We start from the raw sequence: 25,753 nt of genomic DNA on the forward strand, positions 1-25,753 counted from the left end.
CAAGTTGAACTGTGGACCCAAATCACTACGGGCAGAGCAAACGAGTTTCAAGCGCTCGGCGTCTAGCCGCTCCAGGTTACCGAAGGGGCGACGACGTGGAAGGGAATGGAAGGGCTACCGCATTTCAGCTTGGTGTTACTGCTTCGTCAGGTATGAGTGTGGTCGCCGGTTGCGCAAATTAAGCTCAAAGAGAGCGAGTCGGACCTAGCCGAGAGCCTGTGTTATCATCAGAGTCGGGTAGTGGATGACGACGAGTCGACGGTGCGATGCATGTGCCTACGTGCCCTATGGAGTTGCTGGTCCTGTCGTGACTGTGGGCTCAGCTCTACCTACGGCGAAATCATCTCGAAGCGATCGCATGATGAAAGAGGAAGCTCGGCTGAAGGGAGGTTCACCATGTGATTACGTCGAGCCGGTACGATGCTCTTCTCGCTTGGAACGCATGATGGCATCTCGAAGGACGATGCGTAATGGCATTCGGGTTTCTCTGCGAACAAAGCAGAGAGGAGGGGACCGTGCGAAAAAGCAGCACACATAGCCCAGTGTTCCCCGGCCCGGAGCCAAGCGTTCTCTGGCTGTGTCTCCATCAAGACCTCATTGCCCGCAAATCACGGCCATCGCACTGCCTGCTTGCTTGGGGACGTATGAAAGGCCGAAGCGACGCTTTCTCGGCAGAAACCTACACAGTCACGAAGCTGTAGAGTGATGAAATGTCGAAACCTCGGCAACCGTTTCGAGCAACCAACGTCGCGTGGCAAGTGGCAGGAAACGTAAACTTTCCGAGACATTTTCTTGCCTCGCAGCTGCATGGACAACTCCATTGCCCGGCCTATTGACCCGATCGATGAAAGGTAGTCTGTGATTGGTTGCGAGTGCAGCGAAAAACATGGTCCCACCCAGACTTCTGCGTGGTCGCCGTGCCAGCCATATGGCTGCGGCTTGCCTCTCGACGAAATGTCTCCTTAAGCACCTGCTAGATCACGGTTGCGTTGCGAGTTTCGCCCCATCAGACGAGTGGTGGTGGTACACGTCACCAAGGGTCGCTTGCCAACTTGGGCCGTGCCAGCGTGTGATTCTCGCAGACGGCAGCAACTGCGGATTGGGGCAGCAACACCCAGCACACGGCCGCGAGAGACTGTGACGTCTCTCGCCGCAGGTAGTCGTACCGCCGTCTTTGTCTGCCAAGCAACAGAACTCGGAGCCATAGCGCAGCGGCATGCACTTCCCGTCCCGACCACGAGTGTGCTCGGGGGGACAAGCTTTCGACCACAAGTTCTCATCGCTGGCGCGCCATCAACAGAGCGAAGGTTCCACGCGGCCCCTAGTTGCATGTACGTACTTCACTTGCTACGGGCAGCGTTGACAAAGTTTCACTGCATGAAGAGTGCTTGCTGCGCGAACGTGCCCGATCCAATCAGAGCCGCGACTGACCGACTTTGTGGGTCCACCTTGCTGGAGACGAAGAACTATTCTACAACGCACAAGCGAGGTGATCGCTTGAGCGGCGATTTCGACGTGGCAACCCCGTCCTGTTCGCATGCAGGGCAGATCTCGCGCAGATTCAGCGACTGGCATGGGCGACTGGATGGTTTGCGACGTCTGAGTCAAGTTTCGTCGTTGGTCGTGTGAGCCTTGCCACTGTGTGTCTTGCGGGAATTTTGGTGCCGTTTGTATGTGTTTGCATGAATTCGCTAAACGAGACGACGTCGACACGAAAGACCAATCATCGTCTGCCCGTTTCGAAAGCAGGAAGCTGCGCGTCTCGTTGCTCTCTTTGCTTCTGTTGCCAAGCAGTGAACCCAAGACTCTTAGTTGCAGCTGGCTCGAGGGCGGTCGAACTGCGGGTCTGACCGGCTCTGTTTGTTCTGCTTCGAACAAGTCTCGGCGCACATGAAGAAGAACCCACTCTTGGGTATGACCATGGAACGCGGCGAATAGACCGGTACGGATCTTCTCAGCTCACCTTCGGAATGCTTTGCACCGCAACATCTTCCCGCACTAGTCCTTTCCCAGAGCTTGGCTTGGCCTCGCTTGACGGTAAGGTCCAGGAACCAGCTGGTTCGAGCGGAGTCGCAAAGTGCGAGTTCCGACTCTTTGTTTCCGACTCGGACAGCCATGCGCCGAGAGTTGCCAGCGTCGTGTTTGAAGGAAGCTTCAAGCGGAGGTATCTGGCTCACCAACCGTCGGGCAACATCGATCTGGATGGGGAAGTATCTGCCCAAAGATGCCAGACTGAACGAGTCGCCAGCGGACCAGGACCTGATCACGAGCAGTCAGGACAGCAAGGACGGCCTAGACCACTTCTGACACGATTCTACAGTCCTGTGTCAACGTTTCTAGCGACGTGGCTTGCCGCTCGACAGCAAAGTGATGGACTTGCTATTGCCATTCATGCTGTACGGCAGTGTAGATCACAATTCGAGACATTAGGAACGCCTGTCCCTGAGACTCGAGCCAAGCAGACTCGGTCGTGCGGTTGTTGCACAGCCTTTGACTCGGCGCCACGTCGACCAGTGTCCGGTGCCTGGCTCGTGATTCATGTGAACGTTGCTGCAGGTCCTCTCAAACCAAGCAGGGGGATGTGAATACGACCAATGGACGAGATGAAACAACCAAAAGAAAGCTCAGAATCGAGGAACTTCGTTTGCCCAGGCATCTGAGCGAGAGACCCTGAACGAGAGGGCGGAGGGGAAGATTTGCATACTGTATTTACAGTTGCTGTCAGATTGAGTCGCAGCTCGAAACACTGCGCCGCCCAGGAACGGAAATTTCTGGCGTACGGCATGCACAACAAACGGCCCTCCGACGGCCAACACGGTAGAGACGAATGCTTCGGAGCTGAGTTCCGTTCCCTCGTGTCTCTCTGTCGAATCGAATCGTAGCACGTCTTCCCCGCCGGCTGAGCGTTGCTGCGTTGTCCGAGCTTGAAACAGCGCTCCAATCACGTCGCAAAGTGGTTTGCTAAGTTCATGAGCTGGCCAACACTCGGGCTTCCACGATGGCCGGTCTGAGTTTCAAGAGGAGCCCCGGTGCGGGTCTTGATCATGTTCTCCAGAGGGACCGACAGGACAAATGAAAGCCTAGACTGGACGCAGTTGCGGAAGGAGATCCGCAAATAACAACCATGCTTGCAAGGGATGTGCTCGCAAGACCTGTGTAGCAGCAGCGAGCTTCGTGCGACCTTTCGGGGCAGCTTTCAAGTAATGCTGCTGCTGCTGGTGTTGTAGCTGCTGCTGTACGGAGCGTTTCGGGCTGTCGGCATGAATCGCATGCCATGCCTTACGGTGCCGCTGTGGTACTCGACAAGCGGACGATTCATGCCGCTGTACCACTTGTGTTCAGTCGGCCGTACGAAATAGTCCCGTGTTTGCCGATGCCAGCAGACTCTGCCGACCCTTCTCTAACTCTCACCATGATGGCGACGGTACTGGGAATCCTAGCAGTCGTGCTGTGCTCAGGGATGCTGCGTAAAGCGCTTGTTTGGCCCAGGCACCGATTTTGTTGAGAGGCAACCTCTGCCGACAGAGCCGGAATTCCCCTAATTGTTTCAGGCATTTGGCGAACGATGAATTCCCGCGGCCTCATGCCGGGATGGTCCTCTTTAGCCGAGTTGATACGATTGTGCGGTTCGCCTTGTCAGGTTTCGTACCAAGTCTGCCGTCTTCACACCGACAGCTTGTCACTTAGAAAGAGATCTGGGTAGCCTGAGGTGTTGGTTGTCGCCACTAGCTTTACGTTGGAGCGACGTGGCCTAAGGGCAAGCTCGGCAAGCGTCGTCGCTGCCTTCTATGGTTAGTCTGGACCGGCCAACCCGGTTGGCGAACACAGAGAACGGCCGAGCTTGTTCCGCTTGTGGTTTGCAACATGGCCTGCAGGTCAACGGCATTTTGATTAGATCTAGGACCCTTGGGTGCTGCAATGCAGGGATCTGCTGAACTAGTTGAGCTGCAGGACCCTACAGAGTTCTGACAGTTGCCCCTTGATAGAATGAATGGACCAATGCCACTAGCCTCGCAGTTTGGTGCCTCATCTCTGCTTACGGTAGGGCCAGCCACGCAGAAGCTGGCCCACTTGAAGGGCGGTCATGCCGCATTTTGATCCACTACACGACTCATCGGCACCAGGTTTTTGGCTAGCGGTGAAATGCTAGCGAGGTTTCAATGCTATGGTGCAACTCACTGTCTGGACTTTGATGGTGTGTCTCAATCGCATTCTAGGCTGGTTGCTTGCCACTGCGTTGGCGGGCCTATCCCCGTCCAAGGAAATAGCGGTGGCGAATGCGGAAGAGGAAGCCGAGATTTTCACCCCACTGGGCCCGAAGCCCGAATTAAGGCCGCCAGCCAGCTATTAGCGATTTGGGACAAGCGAGGTTTTGCATGAAAGCTCTCGCAAGAATGAATGGCCGCCTCGGCTCATCTTGGGGCGTGCCCTGCTGGTGTCGGGAAGCTTTCTCCCCGTCCAAGCTGAGCAACCGCGCTGAAAGCTACCGCACGACGTCGAGCAGACCCGGACCCTCTCGGCCACAAACCTGCCACAGCGTGCACCTGGTTCACGAGGCAAAGACTGTGAGTTGTTTACCCGAAACCTCAACGCTGCTCCTACTGGCCTTTGCCGCCGACTGCCACGTCGTCGACACGTCGTCGATACAGCTTCTGCAGGCACGAACAGCGTCGAGACCAACGAGCGGCGGACCTGTCCATGCCGAGACGCCAAGGGAGCGTGGAAAGTTGATCTGCGATACTCGACTCGCCGAAAATGCGGAGTGGTGGCACAACCCTCGCTGAGGTTATGGCCTGGATGGAAGAGAGACGTGGCGCGTATGGTCGCTGAGCCACATTGGTCGCAGTGTGTCACCTCGCTTGGTGATCCAACCGGACGTGAGGCAAACCGCACCTCGGCAGGGCGCACACGAGCTAACAAATTGCCGTGGCTGTTGCCATTACTGCAATTGCCATTCAATTTGCTCGTCATCCAGCCGACTGTGGAGACGCATGGTTGCGCAAGATGGTCGCCGACCACGTTTGAATAGTGCTCGCCATGGACGTGAAGCCATCGAGAGCTAAAGAGCAAAGCGGGCCAAACTGGGTCTTTTGCCATGGATCAAGACGAGGCACCATCTTCTCGGCTAGACCAACTTGCGATCCCGGCCACCTTTCCGTATGGTATGCCATCGATGGCATGGCGTCGTCTGACTAGCTTGATCCCAGCGCCGCCCTTGTCGTTCAATTCATTCTCCGCGAGTCGCTTACAGTAGCAGGGGCGAGCTCATGTAGCTGGAAATCGGTTGGGATGGTGTGAGAGGACCACGAGCAAAGGCAAATTCGAGGGTTGCATCGAGCCCGTCTGGCACTTGGACAGTCTTACTTGTCTGGTACACATTTACAGAAGGGGAAATGGCAGGCAGAATGCTCCGCACTCGTTCTACGCATCTCACTCAAATTCAAACCCTGCAGCAGTTCTGCTTTGCCCCTCTGTTTTTTCTCCACTGGTTCTGCGCTAGTCGCAGGTCGGAGTTTCAACCAAAAAAACCCTCTCTGCAGCAGACACGCATTCGTCGGCAAGACACAGGGATTGAAACGAGAGCTTGGAACACCACCCAAAGCAAGCCATCGGGAGGTTCTCACCACCCTGGGCATGAAGAGAGCGGTTCCCCAGCAACAAGGACTGTTACTGTCACGACAGTCTTACCAACTCCGGCATCGCATGTGACTGCCCTCTACCCTGGTGCGAGAGGGAGGCTCATTTCATCGTGCGGCGTCGTTCTCGTACTTACGCCTGAACAATGACAGTGACTAGGACAAGTGCCAATCTAGGGCGACCCCACTCGCCTTGACATGAATCATAGTGCTTTCGTCTGGATCCAGAATGAGTTTCACTGCGGCCATAAGCAAACTCCGTATGAATTGGCACTCTTAAGTGGCTTGGCACAGCGACCCGTGCGGGCTGTTTCCAACATGCCAGGCTCGACAGTGAGTGAGAGCCAAGGAGTGGGAATTGAGTGGGCCAATAGGCCTTTGCACAGAGGTGCGTTGCTTGGCAACTGCTACCACTTGACTGGCTGGCTGGCTGGCTCAGGCTGACGAGGTGCGCCGGGATTGGACCGTTACCGGCCCCGTGTCGGAATTCACTTGGAGTTCGACCCTGCAGACGGCTCACCCACCAAGACCGTGCAGCGGACCCCTCTGTGTTCTGGCAGCTGAGCCGACCGCGGTGACACCAACATCATGGTCTCGGACATTCCGCTCCACTTGACAAGATGAACCGAGACGAGGAACGAGCTGGACGTACTTTAGCCTGTATCGGCAATTCCTCGACGTTATGTGTATGGTGTCGAATGGCAGAAACCGAGAGACAGAAACGTCGACATCGGCAAGGGCTGGCTCGGCTGATTTCCTGGCACGAGCTCGAGCTTCGTGCAAGTGAAACCGTCCTGGACCGCGCCAATTTCGCAGGACTGCTCTTTTGCCCTGAACCGTATGGTTGGGAAAATTCAGATTTTGCCACGCTCGAGCTTTCCACTGCAGTAGCGAGGCTCCAGGTTGATCGTGCGTGCAGTCGAAAAGCTACTTAGGCGAGGGAGCGGCATGACATCTGTTCGAATTTTGTGTGCCACGGCCCAAATGGTCAGTCAATAATCAAGAATGACATGACAGACTTGAGCGCGCAGAATGAGCCAGAGCAGAGAGCGAACCAAACCAACGACCGTTCGGGCCGGTCCACTTGAGGCAGGCAAGCTCGTTCGCCTTGCCGGGTCCCCTCTTGCGCATGGATGCCTCAATGATATGCGCAGGGGGGGCCTGGAGGACAGCAAGAGGTGAGGTGCGCATGAAACCTCGAAATCCAGCCGCGCAAAGAGCAAGTGCAAAGAGGCCACCTGTGCCCGGCAAGCACCTCAGCCGTGACTGCGTCGTTGGCTTGGCAAACAGCTTGAAACGGATGTGCGCGAATGCGTTGGTGGCGTTCACGGGATCTGCACGTTGTCGGCCAACCAGCCGCTGAGGCAAGATGAGACGGCAGCCAGCCGCCCAAGTTGGGAACGACTCCTCATCTGCGCCTCCTCAGGCTCACCCCAAACAGACGATCCTGAAAGCGCTAACATCCACTTCCAAAAGGTGCTTGTCGCAAGCTGAGACAAAGTTTGAGTGGCAGAGCCTTTCTAAGGAGTGACAAGCGGAAACCGTGGTCCATCCTGCCGCGACGAACGTGTTGTCAGATGCGACGAAGCTCTGGCCAAGAACAACCACCACCACCACCACCACCATAGAGATGGGCCACCACCACCCACATAGTAACGACATGCTCGTCGGCGATAATTTGAGGGTGCAAAGGCAGAAGGAGACCAAGGCACATGAAGGCCAGGCGCGCAGCGAAGCACGGCTCAAGCTCAAGGTTAGATCCGGACCTGAGCGTCTCGTTAGTTGAACTCTCTCGTCTCGCTGTGCGGTCGGCGGAGACCGCGGCACTGGCTCTGTCATGTGCCGAAATTCTGACGAGACGACCACACCTGCAGCTGGTTTCTCCTTCGGTTGGAAGAATTTCCCTCTGAGGAAATGCCTCGAAATTTTTCAGATTCTCGCCAAGGTCTCAGTTCTTCTTAAATCTCGAAAAATTGACGAGAAGAAAGTTTGGCGTGTCATTGCCTCGCATCGCTGTGCATAGTAAGTCCGCCCAGAAAGGCCGTTTGACCGAACGACCGACTTTCTTCGGTCCCTTTGCCCGTGACTGCTTTTTTACCAGCGCAGAAGCCCTCACCCAGGTTACAGACTGCGCAGCCAATGCTATTTTCCAGCCATTCACCTCACGCGGGCGACTGAGCGAAGCAGCGAAGGTGCATGCCTCGCCTCACAAAGCTCTGTCCAAATGCCCTGCAGTTATTCGATTGGTCTCCTTTCGCCTCGCCCCGCCTCGCCTCTCTCACACCCACGCAAACACCCCTCTCGTTTATTCGTGACGGTCCGCCTTCGTTGCTCACTACTTTGCTCCTGTCAGCCACTCGTCTCTTCTCTGTTGCTTTCACCGGACTGCTGAGTCTTCTCGCGCACTGTGAATCAGCCCCTGTGCTCGCTGGCCGTCCTTTTTTGTTTCTGAAAACGTTAGGATGCCCTCACCCAGGCGCGGCATCTAAACCGCGGTGTGCTGCTGCTGCTGCGCCTGCTCTGTCTTTTCCAGTTCTTCTTGAGGGGCCACTCGACCTCGTTGGAGCCAAAGGCCACACTGGACTGACACACGACCCGCCGTCGCCCGCACATGCTCCCCACTTGACCTCATCTCAGCCTAGAGCGCTCCCTCCCTCCCTCCCTCACCGCCATTCTTCCCATCCAATCCCATCCTCGCCTTTGTCTCATTCTTTCATTGCGTTGCGCACCTACCTCTCTTGCATCCTTCCACATCCCTCATCACCCAAAAAGGCATACAGTGCTCATCTGCAGCATTGCCACAAAGTCAGGCTTTCGGACCACACATAGCAATTGCAACGCACCTCAGCATTGCAGCCGAGACCCAAGAACCAAAAGCTACCGTACAGGAAGCACCTCTCCCTACTCAGCCCATAATATCACCGTCGAGCATTCGTCGTCGAGCCAATCCCTCGCCCCTCCATCCTGCTCATCGCCTATAATCACATCTACCTGTCTCTTACCCTACACCTCCCTCACATCTATCACCTCCGCAATTCGCTCGACATACATTGTACACCAACTCTGCATATCGCAGCCTTCATCTTCATCTCCGTCACCATCAGCACCACCATCGTTGTTGTGCTTTAGTTATTGCTGCTTCACGGTCACGGTGCATCAAACAGCACCCCTCTAGCCAGTGTCACATCTTACTGGCTCATCACCACCACCGACAAGTCCCTTCCATCACACCGTTCATAAATCGCCCATGATGCAGGCACCAATCCCAATTGCACAGGCCCCTGGCCGTCTGGATTCCTTCAGCTTCCAACGTCCTGGGGGTCTCACACCACGCGCTTCGTCCAGCTTTGTCGGCAGCGCAAGCTACAAGGAGCCTATGGCCGTCTCGTTTGGCAAAGACGTCTCAGAGTAAGTATATGCCTGCTTGTCCGTGAACTGCTCGTCGTTCGAGATCTCGGAGCCCCAGTCTGATCATCGTCGTACCTTTGCCAACTACATCGCTACTTCATCACCGCTTGCAGGATCATGGATTACTCCATCTCAAGATTTGGCACGTCCACCGAGTCCGATGCCACAGTCGCGCCTTCCTCCGTGAGGCTCGAGTCCACTTTCTGCCGCAACTTCACATGCTGTGGCCAGAAGCTCGATGACCTCCACGACCTTCTCCAGCACTACGAGGAGTGCCACGTGCGTTTCGAGGACGACGAGATGCCCGCCATGATTGCCGATGACGAGGTTGAGTCCTCGGGGTCTTCCAATGCTTCCACATCCCAACCCTCCAGCCCACGCACCTCAAATGCGGGCTCCACCTCCTCAGCCGCCGCCACCGCCACGGCTGCCACCACTCCTGGCGCCACCACCTCCGCCATCACCACCGACTTGAACGTCACAACGCCAACGGGTCTCGATGACACTGACAAGGCCTCGGCATTTGACACGGCAGTGATGCGCTCGCCATCGCTCGCCAAGGGCAAGAAGCGTTCGTTTGGCCAATACTCAAACGCTTCTTCGTCGAATCCCAACGGCGCCATCCACCAGTCGTTGAGGAGAGCCCTCATCGATGGCGGTGTGGGTCGCAGAGCACCTGGCACGCCAAACATCTATGCGCCCAATTCGCCCTTCTCGACACCGGGCAGCTCCGTCCCAGGCACTCCTTGCCTCGACTCGGAGAGCGACGGCTACTTCAGCAGCGGCCTCAACCCTGCCGCCTTCTCGGCGCTTTCCATCCGCTCGAGCAACGCCGACGAGCACCACCTTCCCTCGTGTGCACCTCCCAATCTCTTCTTCCCGGCGTCGGGCACGGCCTCGTCGTCGCAGCCCCCAGCCAAGCGCGAGAAGACGAGCGCGGTCACCAACGCTTCTACGATCGCGCTCGAGAACGCTCTTCGCGCCGGCGCCGCCAACATCGACAAGCCGTACAAGTGCCCGGCACCTGGCTGCGACAAGGCTTACAAGCAGATGAACGGCCTCAAGTACCACCGTCTCCACGGCGCTTGCAACCAGAACAACCTACCCATCACCGCACAGGCAGCTGCTCAGCCACCAACCATCCACATCACCACCAACTCCACTACGGGATCGCCGCAACCCGAGTCGGCGGATGGTATCAAGATCGAGGAGGGCACGGCAACCCCTTCGTTGAGCTCGCCTTCGTCGCCCACGGCCAGCGCCAACTCGTCGCCGGATCCGGCTAGCCCTGCTACCCAGGCGCCGATCCCGTTGGGTGATCGCCTGTACATCTGCCAAGTCGGTGCATGTGGCAAGCGCTACAAGAACCTCAACGGCTTGCGATACCACTACCTTCACTCTGGCTCACACGGCTTGCTCGGTCTTCAGCTCCTCCAATCTGGCGGAGGTGCCAGCGCCAAAGTCGATGCTACGGGCCGTGCTCCTGTCAGCACGAGCACGCTCAGCCAGGAGGAGATTGCTGCCGCTGCCCAAGCCGCGCAACTGGCTCAGGAGCAGATCCAGGCACAGGCGGCCAAGAGTGCTGCTGCCACGGCTGCTGCCGCTGCCGCCGCTGCTGCTCGCAAGGAGGAGAACGAGCGCCAAACACCAACGCTCATCACACCACCTTCTGGCTTGACCCAGGCGCTTCAACAGCAGCAGCAGCAGCAGCAGCAGCAGCAGCAACAACAACAACAACAACAACAACAACAGCAGGATTCGTCAATGTCGCCACCAGTCGCTGGCTTGTAGATATTACTACTGGCCGGCTTGCGACGGTGACGTGATTCTCTGTTGCGGTGCTGTGTCTCGCGCGACTGTTCTAGACCATCTGTATCGATACCCCCCTCCCAGTTCACTGTGTTATAATTAATAGTTCGACCATCTTTGGTCGGACCGGCTCCTTAGTTTCGCCTCATCGGTCCAAGACATTTCACCACCATCGATCGCTACCCTGCGCGCCACGGCGGTTCGTCCTCTTTATGGACCGCCCGTCCCTTCTGCGACGTCGCTTCCTTATCCATGGTTCTAATTCTCTTGTTTTGCACCGTACTCGCATTTGCAGTTTTTGTTCCATACACTCGCCGTTAATATTGCATCCGCTCACTCTGGACTTGCGCCTCGTCCTCGCCTCCTTCGTGGAACCGGCGTATACTGTGCCATTCACTTGTCCCAGCTCCAGATTGCTAGGTGGCTCTCCGGTGCCAGCGTGTCTACATGTACAGATTCCAGGTTCGTCTGTTCAATTATATCTCACTCCGCTCATCTCAAGGTGCTTGTTTGTGTTGTCGAATTCACCATGCGTAGCTTGGCAGAGCAGAAGAGGACGGAGGTTTAGATGTGCGAGTCGATCTACAGACTAAGATAGAGTGAGACGACCGAGAGAGCCGCCTGATGTGGAACAACTTCAGCAGAAACGCGCTCACACGCTTAGACTTACGATTCTTCCGATTGGAGCTCGGCTGGAATGGAGCTTTTTATCTATCTCTCCCTCTCTCCCGCGCCGTGACTCGAAAGCCAGAAAAAAAGAAGATTGAGTCACAGCGTGGTTGGGCCACTCTTTCGTTGTTGGATGCTGTTGATCCTTCTCGATCTTCTCTCCGACCAACCACACACTTAGGATCTCCTGCAAGTCTTGAATAAAAATGACGGGACGACAAGCTGCTACAACGCTTCTGCGACGCACCGCAAACCCCGCGGTGCGTCGATTTGCCTCGACCTCATCCACTACTGCGGCACAGCGCGCCCCACCTCATCTCTTGACGCTCGCCGACCTCTCGCCTGCGCAAATCGGATCGGTGCTGGAGTCAGCGATCCAGTTCAAGTCGGCCTTCCGCGCCACATCCCTCGCATTGCCCGAGTCGTCTCGAAAGCAGCTCGCGGCGGGCGAATCCCCCATCGTTCAGAGCTTGAAGAACAAGTCGATTGCTATCATGTTCAGTAAGCGCAGTAGCAGGACTCGCGTTGCCTCGGAGACCAGCGTTGCTTCCCTAGGAGGCACAGGCCTGTTTTTGGCACCGTCTGATATCCAACTAGGAGTCAACGAGAGTCTGTACGATACGGCTAAAGTGGTGAGCTCGATGGTCGACGGTATCATGGCTCGCGTGGGCGGACATGACGAGGTGGAGCTGCTCTCCAAGCACTCGACTGTGCCCGTGATCAATGCTCTTTCGGCACGATACCACCCGACGCAGATCTTGGCCGATCTGCAAACCATGCTCGAGATCTACGCGCCTTCGTCGTCGCCCACGGACCTCACCTCGCTGGCCGGCCTCAAAGTCGCCTGGGTCGGAGACAGCAACAACATCCTCAACGACATGCTCGTCGCCTACCCTCGTTTAGGCATCCACCTTGCCGTAGCCACGCCCAAGGGTCCAGCGTACCAGCGCGACGAGCTCGTGTGGGGCACTATGCAGGACGGACTCTCGGCGCTCTCGAAGTCGGGCACCTCACCCGTGGCGCTCGGACAGGTGACGTGGTCCAACGACCCTGCCGAAGCGGTCAAGGACGCCGACATCATCGTCACCGACACGTGGATCAGCATGGGCGACGAGGCGCAGAAGGAACAGCGTCTTCGCGACTTCACGGGCTTCCAGGTGACCGAAGCCATGGCCAAACAGGGCGGTGCCAAGCCCGACTGGAAGTTCATGCACTGCCTGCCCCGCAAGGGCGACGAGGTGGACGACGAGGTGTTCTACTCGCATCGCTCCGTGGTATTCCCCGAGGCTGAGAACAGGAAGTGGACCATCATGAGCCTCTTTGACCGTATGTTTGGTCGTTGGGAATTGTAATCGCGAGGGAGCAAACGGTATCTTGCACCGTCCACTTGTTTGACGATGTTTGCAATCGAAAATGTTTGTTGACGAGCTCGTGAGAAGGGCAGATGCCCCTGTGTGCCGAGTATGAGCGCAGCCTTTGCTTGACTGAGAGCGGGTTCTGCCAATAGTGTGAGCTCGTAGAAGCTTTGCGTGCTACCGACAGTCTCGGCAAATCGCCGAAATCGCGTCGGCGTGCTCTCCGAACCCATGCTTTGGACACACCGACAGTCCACTATGCTAGCAATCTACCATGACTCGTTGCGACTGCCATGTCTGGTCAACGGTCTGGCACAGCCGTAAGGGAAAGGACGAGCAAGTCAGCCTGTCCAACAAGGAACGAATGGTGGAGAGTGCGGGGTAAGGCGCGTTGGAGGGAGGCGTCTCCGGTATATAGTCCGGCATCCCTGCTGGTCAATTGCAGCCCTTTATCGCACATCCCAAAGGCCAAATCCTTCTTTCCGTTCCTCTTCTTCCTATTCGACCACCCCGCACTTGGACTCCACTTCAAGATCGGCTTTGCGCTTCCACTATCGACTTCTTGGACCTTCGTCCACACCTCACATTCTCTGCCTCGCCTCCATAGAAGTCAAAGCAGCCAATCCTAAGATGACAGGTTCGACGCCTCTGCAGCCGCTCGACTATGCGTCCATTCTCTCGCACTCAGCGCGAAACCGCATGCCCTCTGCGATCCGGTCGCTGTTCCCAGCCGAACTCATCCCAGGGATGGTTTCGCTGCTCTCCGGCAAGCCTAATTCCGAGACCTTCCCGTTCCAACGCATCCTGCTCGAACTCAAACCCACAATCCACCCGGACGGCAAGACGGAAACGGTAGCGATCGAGGGATCGGACCTCGACATTGCGCTGCAGTACTCTGCCACGAGTGGCCTCCCTAAACTCGTTGGCTGGATCGAGGAGTTTCAATCGCACGTGCACGCCCGTGCGCGAACCAAGCAGTCCAACAGCAGCAAGCCTGGTGAAGTTTGGCGCTGTTCGTTCGGAAACGGCAGCCAGGATTTGCTCACAAAGACGTTCGAGGCGCTTGTCGATGCGGGCGACTCGGTGGTGCTCGAATCCCCCGCGTACTCTGGCATCTTGCCCAGCCTCGTCGCGCACAACGCCAAGCTCTTCGAAGCCGAGACCGACTCCGAGGGCGTAGAACCCACAGCTCTCGACGCCCTCCTCACCCACTGGTCCTCCAACCCCGCTACAAGCGCTAGCCCCTTCCCGAAGTTCCTCTACACCACCCCGACGGGCGCTAACCCCTCCGGCACATCTGCCTCCGACGACCGCAAACGCGCCGTCCTCGCCGTGGTCCGCAAACACAACCTGCTGCTGCTCGAAGACGACCCTTATTACTTTTTGAGCTTCCAGGGCCTCACGCCCGATGCTGACCCGGTGAAGCGGCAGAGAGGCAAGAGCTACTTCCAGCTCGAGGCGCAGGACGAGTACGCAGGCGGTGTCGGAAGGGTGCTCCGCTTTGACAGTTTCAGCAAGATCCTCAGTGCTGGGTTGAGGCTGGGCTTTGTTACGGGCCCAAAGGAGATTTTGGATGCGATCGATCTGGATACGAGCAGCAGGAATCTGCAGACGAGCGGCACGAGTCAGGCTATCGCGTATGCGCTGCTGAGCAAGTGGGGGATCGACGGGTTCCTGAGGCATGCGGACAATGTCGCTCGCTTCTATCAGGTAAGTTCCCCTCCTACCCTCTCCGCGTCCTCTCTTGACAAACGATCTCAAAGGACTCTCAGCTCACACGTATGCACCCCGTCCTTGATGCTTCCCGACAACAGGACCGCCTGGAACGCTTCGAATCGTCCGCGCGCTCGATCCTCACTTCTTCCCCCAGCATCGCCTCCTGGGTCCGCCCCACAGCCGGCATGTTCCTTTGGATCAAACTCAAACTCCCGCCCTCCCCCTCCAGCGCAGAAGGCGACTCGTTCGATCTGATCAGCGACAAAGCCAAATCTGCCGGCGTCCTCGCTCTGCCCGGCGTAGCCTTCAAACCGCCCTCGACCACCGACGCAGACCGCAAAACAAGCGCCTACGTCCGCACATCCTTCAGCCAAGTGCCCCTGGACCAGGTGGATACAGCCTTCAGCCGCCTTCGCGGCGTCGTCGAAGAAGCCTGGCGCGAAGCTGGACTCGACATCCCTGCCTAAGAATGTTCTGGAGAGCCTCGTCGTGCTGCTATCTTCTCGCCGTTGACAGGAAGAGGAATAGAACAAAGTGTTTCGTTTCATATACACAAATCGTAAGGTGAGCGCAAGCTGCATCGGCCTGACCTTTAGAGAGCAAACAAGGCTTGATACAAAATTTAGCCACGCGAGAGACGGTAGTCGCTCTCGACCGAAGTCGCGAGCTGCGCCAACTCCTGCTGAACGCTCGAGAGGAGCTCGGCAGCAGCAGCGTGGTATTCGGCTTGACTGTGAAAAGGCAAGAAGCCCGAGAAGTTGAGTGATACGTTTAGGTCAGCAATCAACACCTACTAAATTATGTCTTCTGAGAAAGGGGGCTCGCAACTTACGCCTTGATGAATGCACTGAGACTCTTGATAGGCTCCGGGTTCTCAAGCACCTGCTTCATCAAGCTGATCGCCTCCTCGGTAGCCGCTACCAGCTTGTCTTCGGCCTGCTCCACCTCGTTTCTGTACTGTTCGAGCTTGGCCGCAGCACCAGCGTTCTCAGCCGACTTGAGCGACTGCTTCCAGCTGTCGAGGTGGAGACGCGCATCCGTGACGCTCTGGCGTGCCTTCATAGCGAGCTGGATCTGGGCGCCAAACGAGCTGAAGGGCACGTTGAAGCCCTGGGTAATCTGGTCGTCCTGTGTCAAGCGAGCATTGCCGAGTCGGTCCTCTGCAATGGCAAACTTCTGGAGTGCCTCGCCGAGCTTTGATTCGTCCCTGAGCGGCGTCTCGGAGCCGGGGGCCTGTGCGGTGTCGAGATTGGGGAGGCCGGACAAGTTGGAAGGGTCGGCTCCGAGCTGGAGCGCACCGCTGGCAGCAGCGCGCGAAAGGGCGTGGTGGAGCGTCTTGTTGACCTTTTCAGGACGAGCGGTGGGCGACACCTTGGGCAGGTTGGTGCCGCGGGTTGCGCTCGCAGCCCATGAGGTAACACTGTGGCCTACGCTCGCCGAGAGCTGGGTGATGCTCTCCTGAAGCTGGGTCTGTTTGTGGCGGCAACCCAAAAAGAAGTCAGTACTTACGCGCTCCATATCTGCGACGTTGATTGCTAGGTTGCACTGTGACTTACAGGGTAGTCGTAGCTTTCGGTCTCGTAGACCTTGGCGACCTTGATGAGGCCAGTGTGAGCCGACTTGAGCGCATCGACGCGGCGTTCCAAGTCCTTGTACTCCTGGGGCAGCTCGGTGATGTCCTCCTGGTCGACGGCACCAAAGCGCTCCCGAGCCTGCTGGTTTAGGTTGCCAAAGGTCTTGCCAATGTTTTGGAACTGAGGTCCAACATTGCTGGTGAATTTCTTCCACTGGTCCATATTGGGATAGGTTACGAGGGCGAATGAGATTTGAAGAGGATGCGATGCGATAGGTGATGGATGATGGCGATGAAGCAAGCCCGAGCGCCAACAGAACAGGAAAGTGTTGCTTTCAACTTGGAAAAAAAGGCACCCCTGCTGCTGCTGGCTGAACAGTATCGAGTTGGTTGGATGCACTCGGCTGCAACTGCAACTGCACTGCGCGACTCCGTTGCCGTGTCGAATGACGGGACGCGTTGCGCTAAACTGTGCTCTCCTGTCTGTGCGGTGCAATGCAATGCAATCTTTCGATTTCTCAAACGGATTCGATAGGAGCGAAGCAGCGATTCTCGCACAGGCCAGCCCGATTTAGATTTTTTCAGATATGTTACATCTAATAATCAAGCTTCACCTGCAGCTCCCAGCTGAGTCGAACACCAACACTTTTGACAGCGCCAACGCCTCCCTCTTGTCGTCTTCAAGAGCAGATTGCTACGCCATCAACGACTGTTGACCACCACCACACAACCCGCAGAGTCAGAATGTCGGAGCCCGAACAGCGTCTCTGGGCCACAATCCAAAATGACATTCTCACATTCCCCGCCTTCGTCCACCTGCCAATCTCAGCTCGTCCTGAAAGCCAACACCTGTTAACTAGCAACAATGTCGAATCGGTCAAATGCATCTCCGTATCCACAACGACGCTGCCTCGTGCGGTCTATCTGAACCAGTCAAGCGCCGACTACGAGACGTTGTATCCTCGCGCCTCTTACAAAAGCCAGATCGCTTTCCGATGGGGCATCTCCCCGGATGTCATTCGCGCGCTTTCGGTCAACCTCGACGGAGAACGTGTACTCATCGAGGACAAGGACGACTGGGGGGACTGGGTCAGCACGTTCTTCTTCAGGCCTACTACGCGCACGTCGGGCTTTTCTCCCTCTGGCTCGCAACAGAGGCAGGAGTTCGTCACGCCGCCCGTTCACATCCACGTCATTGTCGACGTCCCTGGCGAGCAACACGCCGCCACCACTTCAACATCAGCAAGAGGCGGCTTGGGTATAGCTCCTAGTGCTCCACCTGCATACCAGCCAGAAGATGGGACTGGAGCAGCAGAACAGTCGCCATGTCGAGAGACACCGAATGCGTCTACCGAAGCCGCTGTTCCAGACCCACCTGCATCTGTGAATGCCCTCGTCAACAATGTTGTTGGCACTGTCCTACAAACACTCCAACCGCAGCTTCAAGCTCTGCCACAATCTATCTTGAGCTCGCTGTCAGCTTCTTTGGCATCTGCGAATCCAAGCTCGATGCACCCCTCTGGCAATCAAGCTGCGAGTCCCGTTCCTGCACCCGTTCAACCCAGTACTCGCCAGGAGACGCCCAATACAACACAGCGACAATCTCTTATCGACGGGCTGTTCGACGAGCTATCACGCCTTCGGGCACAGCAACCACCACCTGTCTTGTCTTCGTCCTCTGCACCGCAACCTCCACTGGCCAACAATGAGTCGACGGAAGCAGGGCCAATGGACAACGAGCTGAGTCAAGCGTTTGCTGAGATGCTTGCTCGGCAGCGCTGCGGTGATTCCACTTCCACTTCCACCGCTAGTGCTGCCAGTGCCGCTGATGCGGCAGCGACTGCGCATGTGCCCATGGCGGAGGAAGACGACGAGTCGCTGACGATTGTCTCTACGCCTTCTAGCTCACGTCGTTCCTCGCGTTCCAACTCACGGTCGCGAGGGGGACGACGTGCATTCATCTCGAGCACCACAGTCCTGCTGCTCACTCTCGTCACCTGCATCTTGGGCTTTGTCGCACCGGTGAGTGCGTCGCCTCGCCGCGTTGCTGCACTGAACCCGCGCGATGCACCGACTCTACCCGTCGAACCGCGCCAGAACAGTCGACACTTGCATCTGTGCAAATGTACGTGTTTCCAGACCAACTCGACGCTCGTGCCGCTGTATTCGCCCAAGGACCCGTCGAATCCGTGTCTGACGTGTACGCGCCAGTTTTGTCTCGACCAGGGGCTGGACATATGCAAAGGGGCCAAGTTGGAGCATACAGATCACGATGTGGGGACGGGTTTGGAGGGGGATGTGTGGGCCAAGTGCTTTGAGAGGGATAGTTATAAGGACCAGTCGATTATCACCTTGTATATTCTCGTGGTGCTTGGGTTGGTGGCGTTTGCGGCTATGAGGGGCAGGATGGAGGGGTGGTATCAGCAGTATCAGACCATGGGACCGCAGGGGTTGTACAACGCTGTAAGGGAGTCGCCCTGGACGAGGACTTCGAGGTGAGACGCTGTCCGGCTAGGATTTGAAAAAAAGGTCACCACAGGTCGTTCTTGCAATGCATCACTTGTCGAGGATCTGTCTGTGCGCACAACGTCGTCGTTAGAGCCTTCAAGGGTCACTTGTCTACTTGCAGAATGGTCCACGACGAGCCTGTCGCCCAAACACCGAAACTGAGACTCTGTCGATGAGCCTCCTCTATTCATTGTCGTCACTACTTGCTGTCAGAAAGCAACTTGCTGATCTCGGAGTCATAACCGTCGATCAACTCGAGAACACCGCACACCCTCTCGAACCAAGTATCCTCGACAAAATAGCCGCCGACACCTTCAGGTGTCGTCCCCTTTCTATGGCACACCTGGGCGTGTTTCCACCAGTATATCTCGGGCACCTTGATCTCGGTATCCTTGGGTCCTTGCATGTCAATATACTTGCCGCAGCAATGGCAGAGTCCTTGAATGATCTGCGCTCGCTCAGAGTGCTTGACGTGGGTCCGCCTCTTTCCTCGAAAGTGCGTCGGGGGAATGAACGGCAACCCTGTAGACGCAGAGACGCCGTGGAAGTTCTGCAGATGATAATTGTAGGCTGAGGTACGAACGAGTTGTTCAAAAAGCAGTCAGTCACCGCACTCTTCAGAAGGACTGGCGCTCCATGGCGACGCCAACTTACCCGAAAACTTGGTCTTGAGGAAATTGACTTCTCCATCCTCGTAGCTGCACAATGGCGAATCACCTCCAGGGGTCCGGTCAGCGCTTCGTGACTATATCCTTGCTCCCCTCTCATCAACGACTTACCATATAGGGCACATGCCCACCTTCTGTGCACTGACACCCTTCACAAAGCGAGGTGTGTAGAGATCCAGGATGGAACGTGGCCTATTGAAAGCACCGTGGCTCCTTTGATCCCTGTCTACGATCTCGTTAAAGTGTTCGTCGATCCTATTGTTCAAAGCAGAAATGTTCAACAAGGAATCAGCGCTTCCTTCAGAGATGCTTCGAAATTGTGTGAAAAAAACTCACTCGGCAAAGTCGAGATGGCGAAGGAGCATCTCGAGCACCTCAGGACTGACAGAGGATGGCACCGAGTAGCGTTGGTAGAGCAGGGGAAAGTCAGGGTGGATTTCCCAGGTGCGAGGAAACGTCCTCGTACCTCGATTGCGAACGGGCGCTGGTTGCATAGTCTCTTCGAGCTGGTCTTGAGCAGCCTCTTCTGGGTCCATTTTGAGGTTAATGTCGCCGACCGCAGCCTCTTCACCATCACTTTGTCCGCTTCCGCTGCCATGCGCTCTGTCCTGTGGGCTTTCCCCTTCTTTCAATTCATGTGGTTGATGTTCTGCGTGCTGACTATGGCGACGAGCCTCGCGATTGTACTGGAGGGGCTGAACAGGATAATGCCTGTCCTCATCGTGCCAGTCTACAGGACCAGTACCGGCTTCGTTGAAGGGGGAAGCCGGCTTGATCGGTGGTGGGGTGAGAAGCTCTGTAAGGCTGAGCACAGGAACGCTTTCTTTCCTTCGCAGACGGTATCTCCCCAAGGACGAGGCCGGAGACGAGAAACATCGTGCTGAAGAGCCGCTGCCCACTTCGCTGCTAGCATGTCGAGGCACGGCGGAGTTGATCGTCTTGCTGGACTTGGCCTTTTTGCTCGAAGTCGAGCGCTGGGACTGCTTTTTGCTGGCCCGTTCCGCCTTACCAACAGCATCGTTCGCCATGGAGCCGTCCTGCAGCTGCATGTCCTGCTGAACATCTTTCCTCTTTTCTGCCGAGTCAAAGGCAAAGCCAGTTTGAGTGTCGGTTTCGGCTGCGGCTGTTTTGAGACGCGTTCCCTGGTAGGGAGCACTGCGAGAAACCAGCGAATTCTCGACCCGATCTTCATGGTACAATGGATGATCTGCTCGTGAGGCGGACCTACGACTAATGTTTTGACTTTGCAGGGAATAGTATTGCGCAGCCTTTGATGGCGATGTACCGCCTTTCCATTGACCGTCTCTACCCAGCAGAGGAATGGGCTCATCCAAGTCGACAGTGTCCACGGTGCTTGCAGACGTGTCGCCGGGGTTAGTCGTCCAGAAGGAATGCTGCGATGTGAAGGACTCGTCTGGCTCTCCGTCAGCGTCTTCTTCGCACGAAGAAAAGCCAAAGCAGCTGAGAGCGTTGGCGGAGGCCTCGAGGCTCACTGGTAGTTCTGCGCCTGGTTCTTGATAGTTGTTTTGCGAAGAGCTGGCAGTCACTCCGTATTCGTAGGATGGGCCTGGAGGATACCTCAGAGCGCTATTGGGTTCCGCAAAAACGTGCTCTGAACGTTCCAACGGGCTGGAATCGCGATGCAGCGCGTTGGTCATCTGTTGTGACACTGAGTTCCTTAGGCGTTCGGGGCTGCTGGGCACAGCTCGGTACGACATTGAAAAGTGCGGAGATGCTTGGCTGTTCAAATTCGAAAGTAGCGAGCGATCAAGGAGGAAGAGAAGAGTGGCTTTATGCAAGCGACGCTGCGAGCTGTCAAGTGAAGGAAGGAAGCAGGATTTGGATGCTTGCGGAACGGGGAGGGGTAGGGTAGCACAAGGAGCTCACTATTTGTAGGAAGTCGAGGAGAAGGAGGGAGGTGGGCTGTGGTGCGAGCACGCCCAGGCACTTCAGCACTGGCAGGACAAGGGCAGCAAGCACAGACACAGAGTTCGAGAGCGCAGAGGGCAGAGTCGAGGCTGCCTGAGCCTGGAATGGGAGAATTAGGGCCGGCAGCCCCTTCGGCCTCTTATGGCTCCAGTCTCAAGTCTATCGCCGTAGCCACACAAAGCTTTCGCTCGTCGCTTCGGGAGCACTGCGACGTCGATGCCAGCCTCGCAGTTTCCCTTCACGGATGTGTCTGTGATCTGCACCTAAGCTGTGGGAAGTGGCTCGAGGTGGCATCCGATGTGCACGCATTCTTGCTAGTCTGTCCGGCCCACTGCATATAGTGGTAGACGTGAGCGGCTGGGCAGTGGTGTAGAGGCGCCGTTTTGAGAGATTCTTAGGCGGCTGTGTGGGGCCGTTCCCTCGCGCTCATCCCGAGAAAGACAGGCTTTGCATCCTCTTCCAACGAAATAGCTTCACTATGGCGGTGAAAGCCAACGGCGCATTGCGAGTGCCGATGCCTGAGGAGAGCATGCAGCACATACTTGCTCTTCTTTCTGAAGGGAAGCTGGACACTCGATAAGAGAGAGGCAAAAGATGAATCGAGCCACAGATGGCTAGCTATATGCGTTGTGCAGCAGCGCAAAGAGCAGGACGACGAGCTTCGTCTGTGGCTAGCGAGCTTTTCCTCTCTGCCAGCCGTTCAGTTGTCGCTTCGTTTGAGACTTGAAAAGGTACGTTCACAAAACGATGGCCGACTGCGCCTTGCGGGATTGTTGCTCTTGGCCAGAGATCCACAGGGAAAGTGTCCAGTCAGGAGAGCAGTCAGAGTTGGTTCGGTTTCATGTCGAGAGAGGATGGCTTGGTCGAAGTCAAGGGCAGAACCAGAGATGTTTCGATGCGCTCATCAGAGGCTTCCAAATTGCTGTCAACAAGGCGACGTGGTTACAGCAAGGCGAGGCGGATTCCCAGATTTTGGCGTCCAGATTTCTTCTCTGTAATCACACGTCCCGCTGGCGTGACTCGTTCTTGCGCGCAACGCATCACCACGGTTGAGAGTCAGAGCAGAGAGCGTCACGTTGGCAGTCTTGCTGCCTGGCTCAGCGCGAACTTGTTCTTCTTAGAGAGAGAAAAGAAAGCCTCCGACTTGATCTTCTTGGCTGGACGGATGCACAAGCTCTAGGCGCTTATCCGCTTGCTGTACATGGGCACTTACCGGACCCGACGAGTGCAGCTACGCGTGCTGATGCAGCGTGGAATTCACGCGTGGTTCGGTAAGGCATAGGACAAGACCGGCATCGTCTCTCGCACACACGCACAATGGCTGAAGGAAAGAACGCATTCATCGCAAGAGAAGAACTGGCCTTGTATGCGAGCGGATCGACAAACTTTGCTCCACAGATCAGAAGAGAACCAATTTGGTCGGAGCAGTGGACCTCTTGAGAGCGCTCAGCACCGCATCGAGGGCCAGCAGCTTCATGAGCTCGTCGCGCGTCTCGAAGCTGTCAAACACGCTGCGCTGCTTGGCATCGACCCACGTCTGGTCAATCACGACGGCCTGCAGCGAGTCGAGCCGCAAGCTCCCTGATGCAATGAGCGCTGCGACTCGCTGCGGCGTGCCGGCTGCAAGCGGCGTCGTGTGTTCGCGCAGCCACGCCTCGTGCTCCTTGAGCTTGAAGTGACGTGCAAAGAGCTTTGCAACCGAAAACCCACCCAGCAAAGCCTTGTTGCTGCTTTCTTTCTTGCTCGCTGTTGCTGTCTTGTCGTCTTTGCCCTCCGCTTTTGACGCACCGTTGCCCAGCTTGCGTCGCTTTGCAGATCCCGCAGAGCGGCCCTCTTCGTCGTTGTTGGAAGCTTCTGCGGATCCGGGAAGCTGGGGTCCCACTGCACGCAGGCTACGTGCGAGGTCGGCAGCGCGCTGTGCATTTCCCGTCAGCATGATCAACGCAGGACGCCCTGGCTGGCTGACGCTGGGGTGTTTAGCGTCGTTGACGCTGCGGGCTATCGAAGGCATGCATGAACGCACAAAGTCGGCAAGCGTCGCAAGCGTCCGAGGCTGGTTAAAGGCGGTGGTGTCGAGCAGCATGGACTCTCGAAGCCGCAATTCTTCGAGTTCGAGGTCACTCAGCTTGGCGAAGGAGGCGCTCTGTTTGGTCGTAAGGTAGTCGGCCTGCATGTCGGGCGGCTGCGTCGCAACAGAGCCTACTCCTTGCGCGAATTCGGCGGATAGGGCGGCTCTCTAAATGAAAGGAAGTGAATACAATGCAATAGGAAGATGAGACATGTCAGCGTCCCGCTCTTTGGTGTATCAACGGAACTTGTTGTAGGCTTCCGGTCAAGTGGGCATTTCTAGCAACTAACCTTTTGCTTGCGAGCCTTTTCCTTCTCCTTGCGTTTGCGCTTCTTATCCTCCTTGCGTGCTGCTTCGTCCTTGATCTCCTGTTCAGTCTGTATTGGTTTGGAGGGTTGATCTTCGGATGTATCGTTCGAGTGCTCGGGCTCGTCGTGAATGCTGACGGCCCCATCGTCGGAAGCAATCACAGAGGCTGCATCGTTTTCGTCGAGGAGATAGTTCTCCTCCAATGTGTCGGCCATTTTAAGGTGTAGGTAGGCTTTGGGGCTGCCGTACCGTAGCGTTAGAGAGAAGCGACGGTGAATGACAGCGTGTGAAGGCTCGTTCGAACAATGCTGTTGAACGTTTGTTCTTCGCAAGGGAAAAAAAAAGTTGTGGAGGACATTGTGAGCTGCAGCAGCAGGAACAGGAAGAAAACCCAAAAATTTGACCGGAATCTCGGAATTCGGCTCTGGACGAGAGACTTGAATCCACAAAGGCGCAGCAGATGTCGCGTTTGCCCCTTGGACCCTTCCCATCACCATCTCGACGTCCAGACTGCCAGGCTCTGCCAACTCTCACTTCGACGGCGGATCGTTGGCGATTCTTTCTCAGGCTCAAGCAAGTAATTTCCACGCAGCACACTTCTGTCTGCGCTTTGGTCACAGAAGCCGAACCTTGTGCGGCAGTCGCCACCGCATCTCCTTGTTGGGCAACCTTGCACGACTACAGTTGACGGCCACACAGCGGCATTCAGGATCGTTCAACGCTTTTGGATCAAAACATATACAGATCTGTCCACGGTATCGTCTGCCCGTCACGCCCTGGACAAAATGATGCACATCGAGGATCCAGCCGAGATTGCTGCCATTGCAACCGAATTCATCTCTAGTAAGTCTCTTCCGGGTCTCACACCGGTGACATGGGTCAATTGATACTGACTGCCCTAATGTGCCCTGATCCGTCTCACTACTTCGGCTCAACTCCTCAGACCTGGACAATCTGCCTCAAGAGGTTAGTCACATGGTCAAGGAGATCGAACACAAGGACGCCAAGATCCAAGACCTTCTCCCCAAGATTGCAGCAAGGGAAGCGCAGCTGAGGGAGATTCTGCAGAAAGGAGGTAGCGGCCTGTCCAACCCAGCCGGCAACGTGTCCGAAGCAGACAGAGTCAAGGCGGAAAAGCTGGCCGACAAGATCCGGACCGACTACGGACGCGCAGACGAATGGAGCTCGCAGAAGGAAGCGCTGAGTCTGCGGCTCTGGCGTTCAATCCACGCGCATCACAAGCACCTTAAGGACGAGATGGCCAGGATCAGCCCAGCCGTGCTTACCAACTACTCGTCGACAGCGTCGATCGGAACACCGCAATTGCCTTCGCTGTCTGCGTTGCCGGCGGCGCTAGTGGGGCTCAAGAGTCCTGCGGTGGAGATGGACTCGCCGTTGGCAGGTGTAAAGCGCAAGGGCAGCTTGCTGTCCCCCGGCCTCAGTGCCTTGACTCCTGGCACACCAATGAGCGCAGCTGCTCGAGCGAGGGTCGGTGGGCGCACAACACCGGTCGACTCTGGATCGCCGGCGCCGCCTGAGCGAGGACTGGGCGGTGCAGTGCGAGGAGCAGGCGCATCACGCAAAACTCGCGGAGGCTCGCTTTCGGCAAGCGGGCCCGGCCGATCTGGGCTGTCACAAAGCACAGAATTAGGAGGACTGGGAGGGCTGGAAGGATTCGAAGGCGAGGGTGGCGAGGGAGAGGAGGGCGAGGAGAAGGACGACACGCCCTACTGCTTCTGCCAGCGCGTTTCGTTTGGCGAGATGATTGGATGCGACAACGCCGAAAACGACCCGGACTGCAAGGAATGGTTCCACATCGGATGCGTCGGCGTCACCAAGCCGCTGCCGCAAAAGTGGTACTGCAGCGAGTGTCTGGCCAAGCTCAAGAACAAGCGCCGACGTCAGTAGACTCGCAACACTTGCCTCTGCTATCTGTGTACTTTTAGAGAATATACCCGCTTGTCGAATAACAAGGCCGTAAGAGATCACTGTCGAGCATGGCTTTTGCAATGCCGTCGTCGAATGAGATCAAGGAAGCAACAGGGTGAGAGAGAGCATCGATCGAGAGAGAGCACCTGCCCGATCTTGCTCCGACGTCGAATCGC

The 25,753-nt window shown here is 56.6% G+C and overlaps 8 protein-coding genes across 8 annotated transcripts; 5 read left to right on the forward strand and 3 right to left on the reverse strand.

Annotated features, from left to right (window-relative positions):
- Nucleotides 1–8,886: 8,886 nt before the first annotated feature.
- Nucleotides 8,887–10,835, forward strand: EX895_006509 (uncharacterized protein; the record flags this gene model as incomplete). The annotated part of the gene is made up of 2 exons (XM_029887100.1): nucleotides 8,887–9,044; nucleotides 9,158–10,835. 2 exons carry the CDS (start codon nucleotides 8,887–8,889, stop codon nucleotides 10,833–10,835), a joined length of 1,836 nt encoding a protein of 611 aa, XP_029736592.1.
- Nucleotides 10,836–11,728: 893 nt separating this feature from the next.
- On the forward strand, nucleotides 11,729–12,874 carry EX895_006510 (uncharacterized protein; the record flags this gene model as incomplete). Its single annotated transcript, XM_029887101.1, has 1 exon — nucleotides 11,729–12,874. The coding sequence occupies one exon, from the start codon at nucleotides 11,729–11,731 to the stop codon at nucleotides 12,872–12,874; it is 1,146 nt and encodes a 381-aa protein (XP_029736593.1).
- Nucleotides 12,875–13,507: 633 nt separating this feature from the next.
- On the forward strand, nucleotides 13,508–15,060 carry EX895_006511 (uncharacterized protein; the record flags this gene model as incomplete). The annotated part of the gene is made up of 2 exons (XM_029887102.1): nucleotides 13,508–14,587; nucleotides 14,692–15,060. The coding sequence occupies 2 exons, from the start codon at nucleotides 13,508–13,510 to the stop codon at nucleotides 15,058–15,060; spliced, it is 1,449 nt and encodes a 482-aa protein (XP_029736594.1).
- Nucleotides 15,061–15,215: 155 nt separating this feature from the next.
- Nucleotides 15,216–16,389, reverse strand: EX895_006512 (uncharacterized protein; the record flags this gene model as incomplete). Its single annotated transcript, XM_029887103.1, has 3 exons — nucleotides 15,216–15,324; nucleotides 15,426–16,063; nucleotides 16,150–16,389. 3 exons carry the CDS (start codon nucleotides 16,387–16,389, stop codon nucleotides 15,216–15,218), a joined length of 987 nt encoding a protein of 328 aa, XP_029736595.1.
- A 521-nt stretch (nucleotides 16,390–16,910) lies between these two features.
- EX895_006513 (uncharacterized protein) lies at nucleotides 16,911–18,665 on the forward strand (the record flags this gene model as incomplete). The annotated part of the gene is made up of 1 exon (XM_029887104.1): nucleotides 16,911–18,665. The coding sequence occupies one exon, from the start codon at nucleotides 16,911–16,913 to the stop codon at nucleotides 18,663–18,665; it is 1,755 nt and encodes a 584-aa protein (XP_029736596.1).
- A 208-nt stretch (nucleotides 18,666–18,873) lies between these two features.
- Nucleotides 18,874–21,060, reverse strand: EX895_006514 (uncharacterized protein; the record flags this gene model as incomplete). Its single annotated transcript, XM_029887105.1, has 4 exons — nucleotides 18,874–19,244; nucleotides 19,329–19,372; nucleotides 19,454–19,597; nucleotides 19,679–21,060. The coding sequence occupies 4 exons, from the start codon at nucleotides 21,058–21,060 to the stop codon at nucleotides 18,874–18,876; spliced, it is 1,941 nt and encodes a 646-aa protein (XP_029736597.1).
- Nucleotides 21,061–22,670: 1,610 nt separating this feature from the next.
- On the reverse strand, nucleotides 22,671–23,863 carry EX895_006515 (uncharacterized protein; the record flags this gene model as incomplete). Its single annotated transcript, XM_029887106.1, has 2 exons — nucleotides 22,671–23,507; nucleotides 23,630–23,863. The coding sequence occupies 2 exons, from the start codon at nucleotides 23,861–23,863 to the stop codon at nucleotides 22,671–22,673; spliced, it is 1,071 nt and encodes a 356-aa protein (XP_029736598.1).
- A 570-nt stretch (nucleotides 23,864–24,433) lies between these two features.
- On the forward strand, nucleotides 24,434–25,556 carry EX895_006516 (uncharacterized protein; the record flags this gene model as incomplete). Its single annotated transcript, XM_029887107.1, has 2 exons — nucleotides 24,434–24,491; nucleotides 24,592–25,556. 2 exons carry the CDS (start codon nucleotides 24,434–24,436, stop codon nucleotides 25,554–25,556), a joined length of 1,023 nt encoding a protein of 340 aa, XP_029736599.1.
- Between the last annotated feature and the right edge of the window lie 197 nt (nucleotides 25,557–25,753).

The sequence above is a fragment of the Sporisorium graminicola genome, chromosome SGRAM_9 (genome assembly GCF_005498985.1).
Source record: "Sporisorium graminicola strain CBS 10092 chromosome SGRAM_9, whole genome shotgun sequence".
NCBI classification, from domain to species: Eukaryota; Fungi; Basidiomycota; class Ustilaginomycetes; order Ustilaginales; family Ustilaginaceae; genus Sporisorium; species Sporisorium graminicola.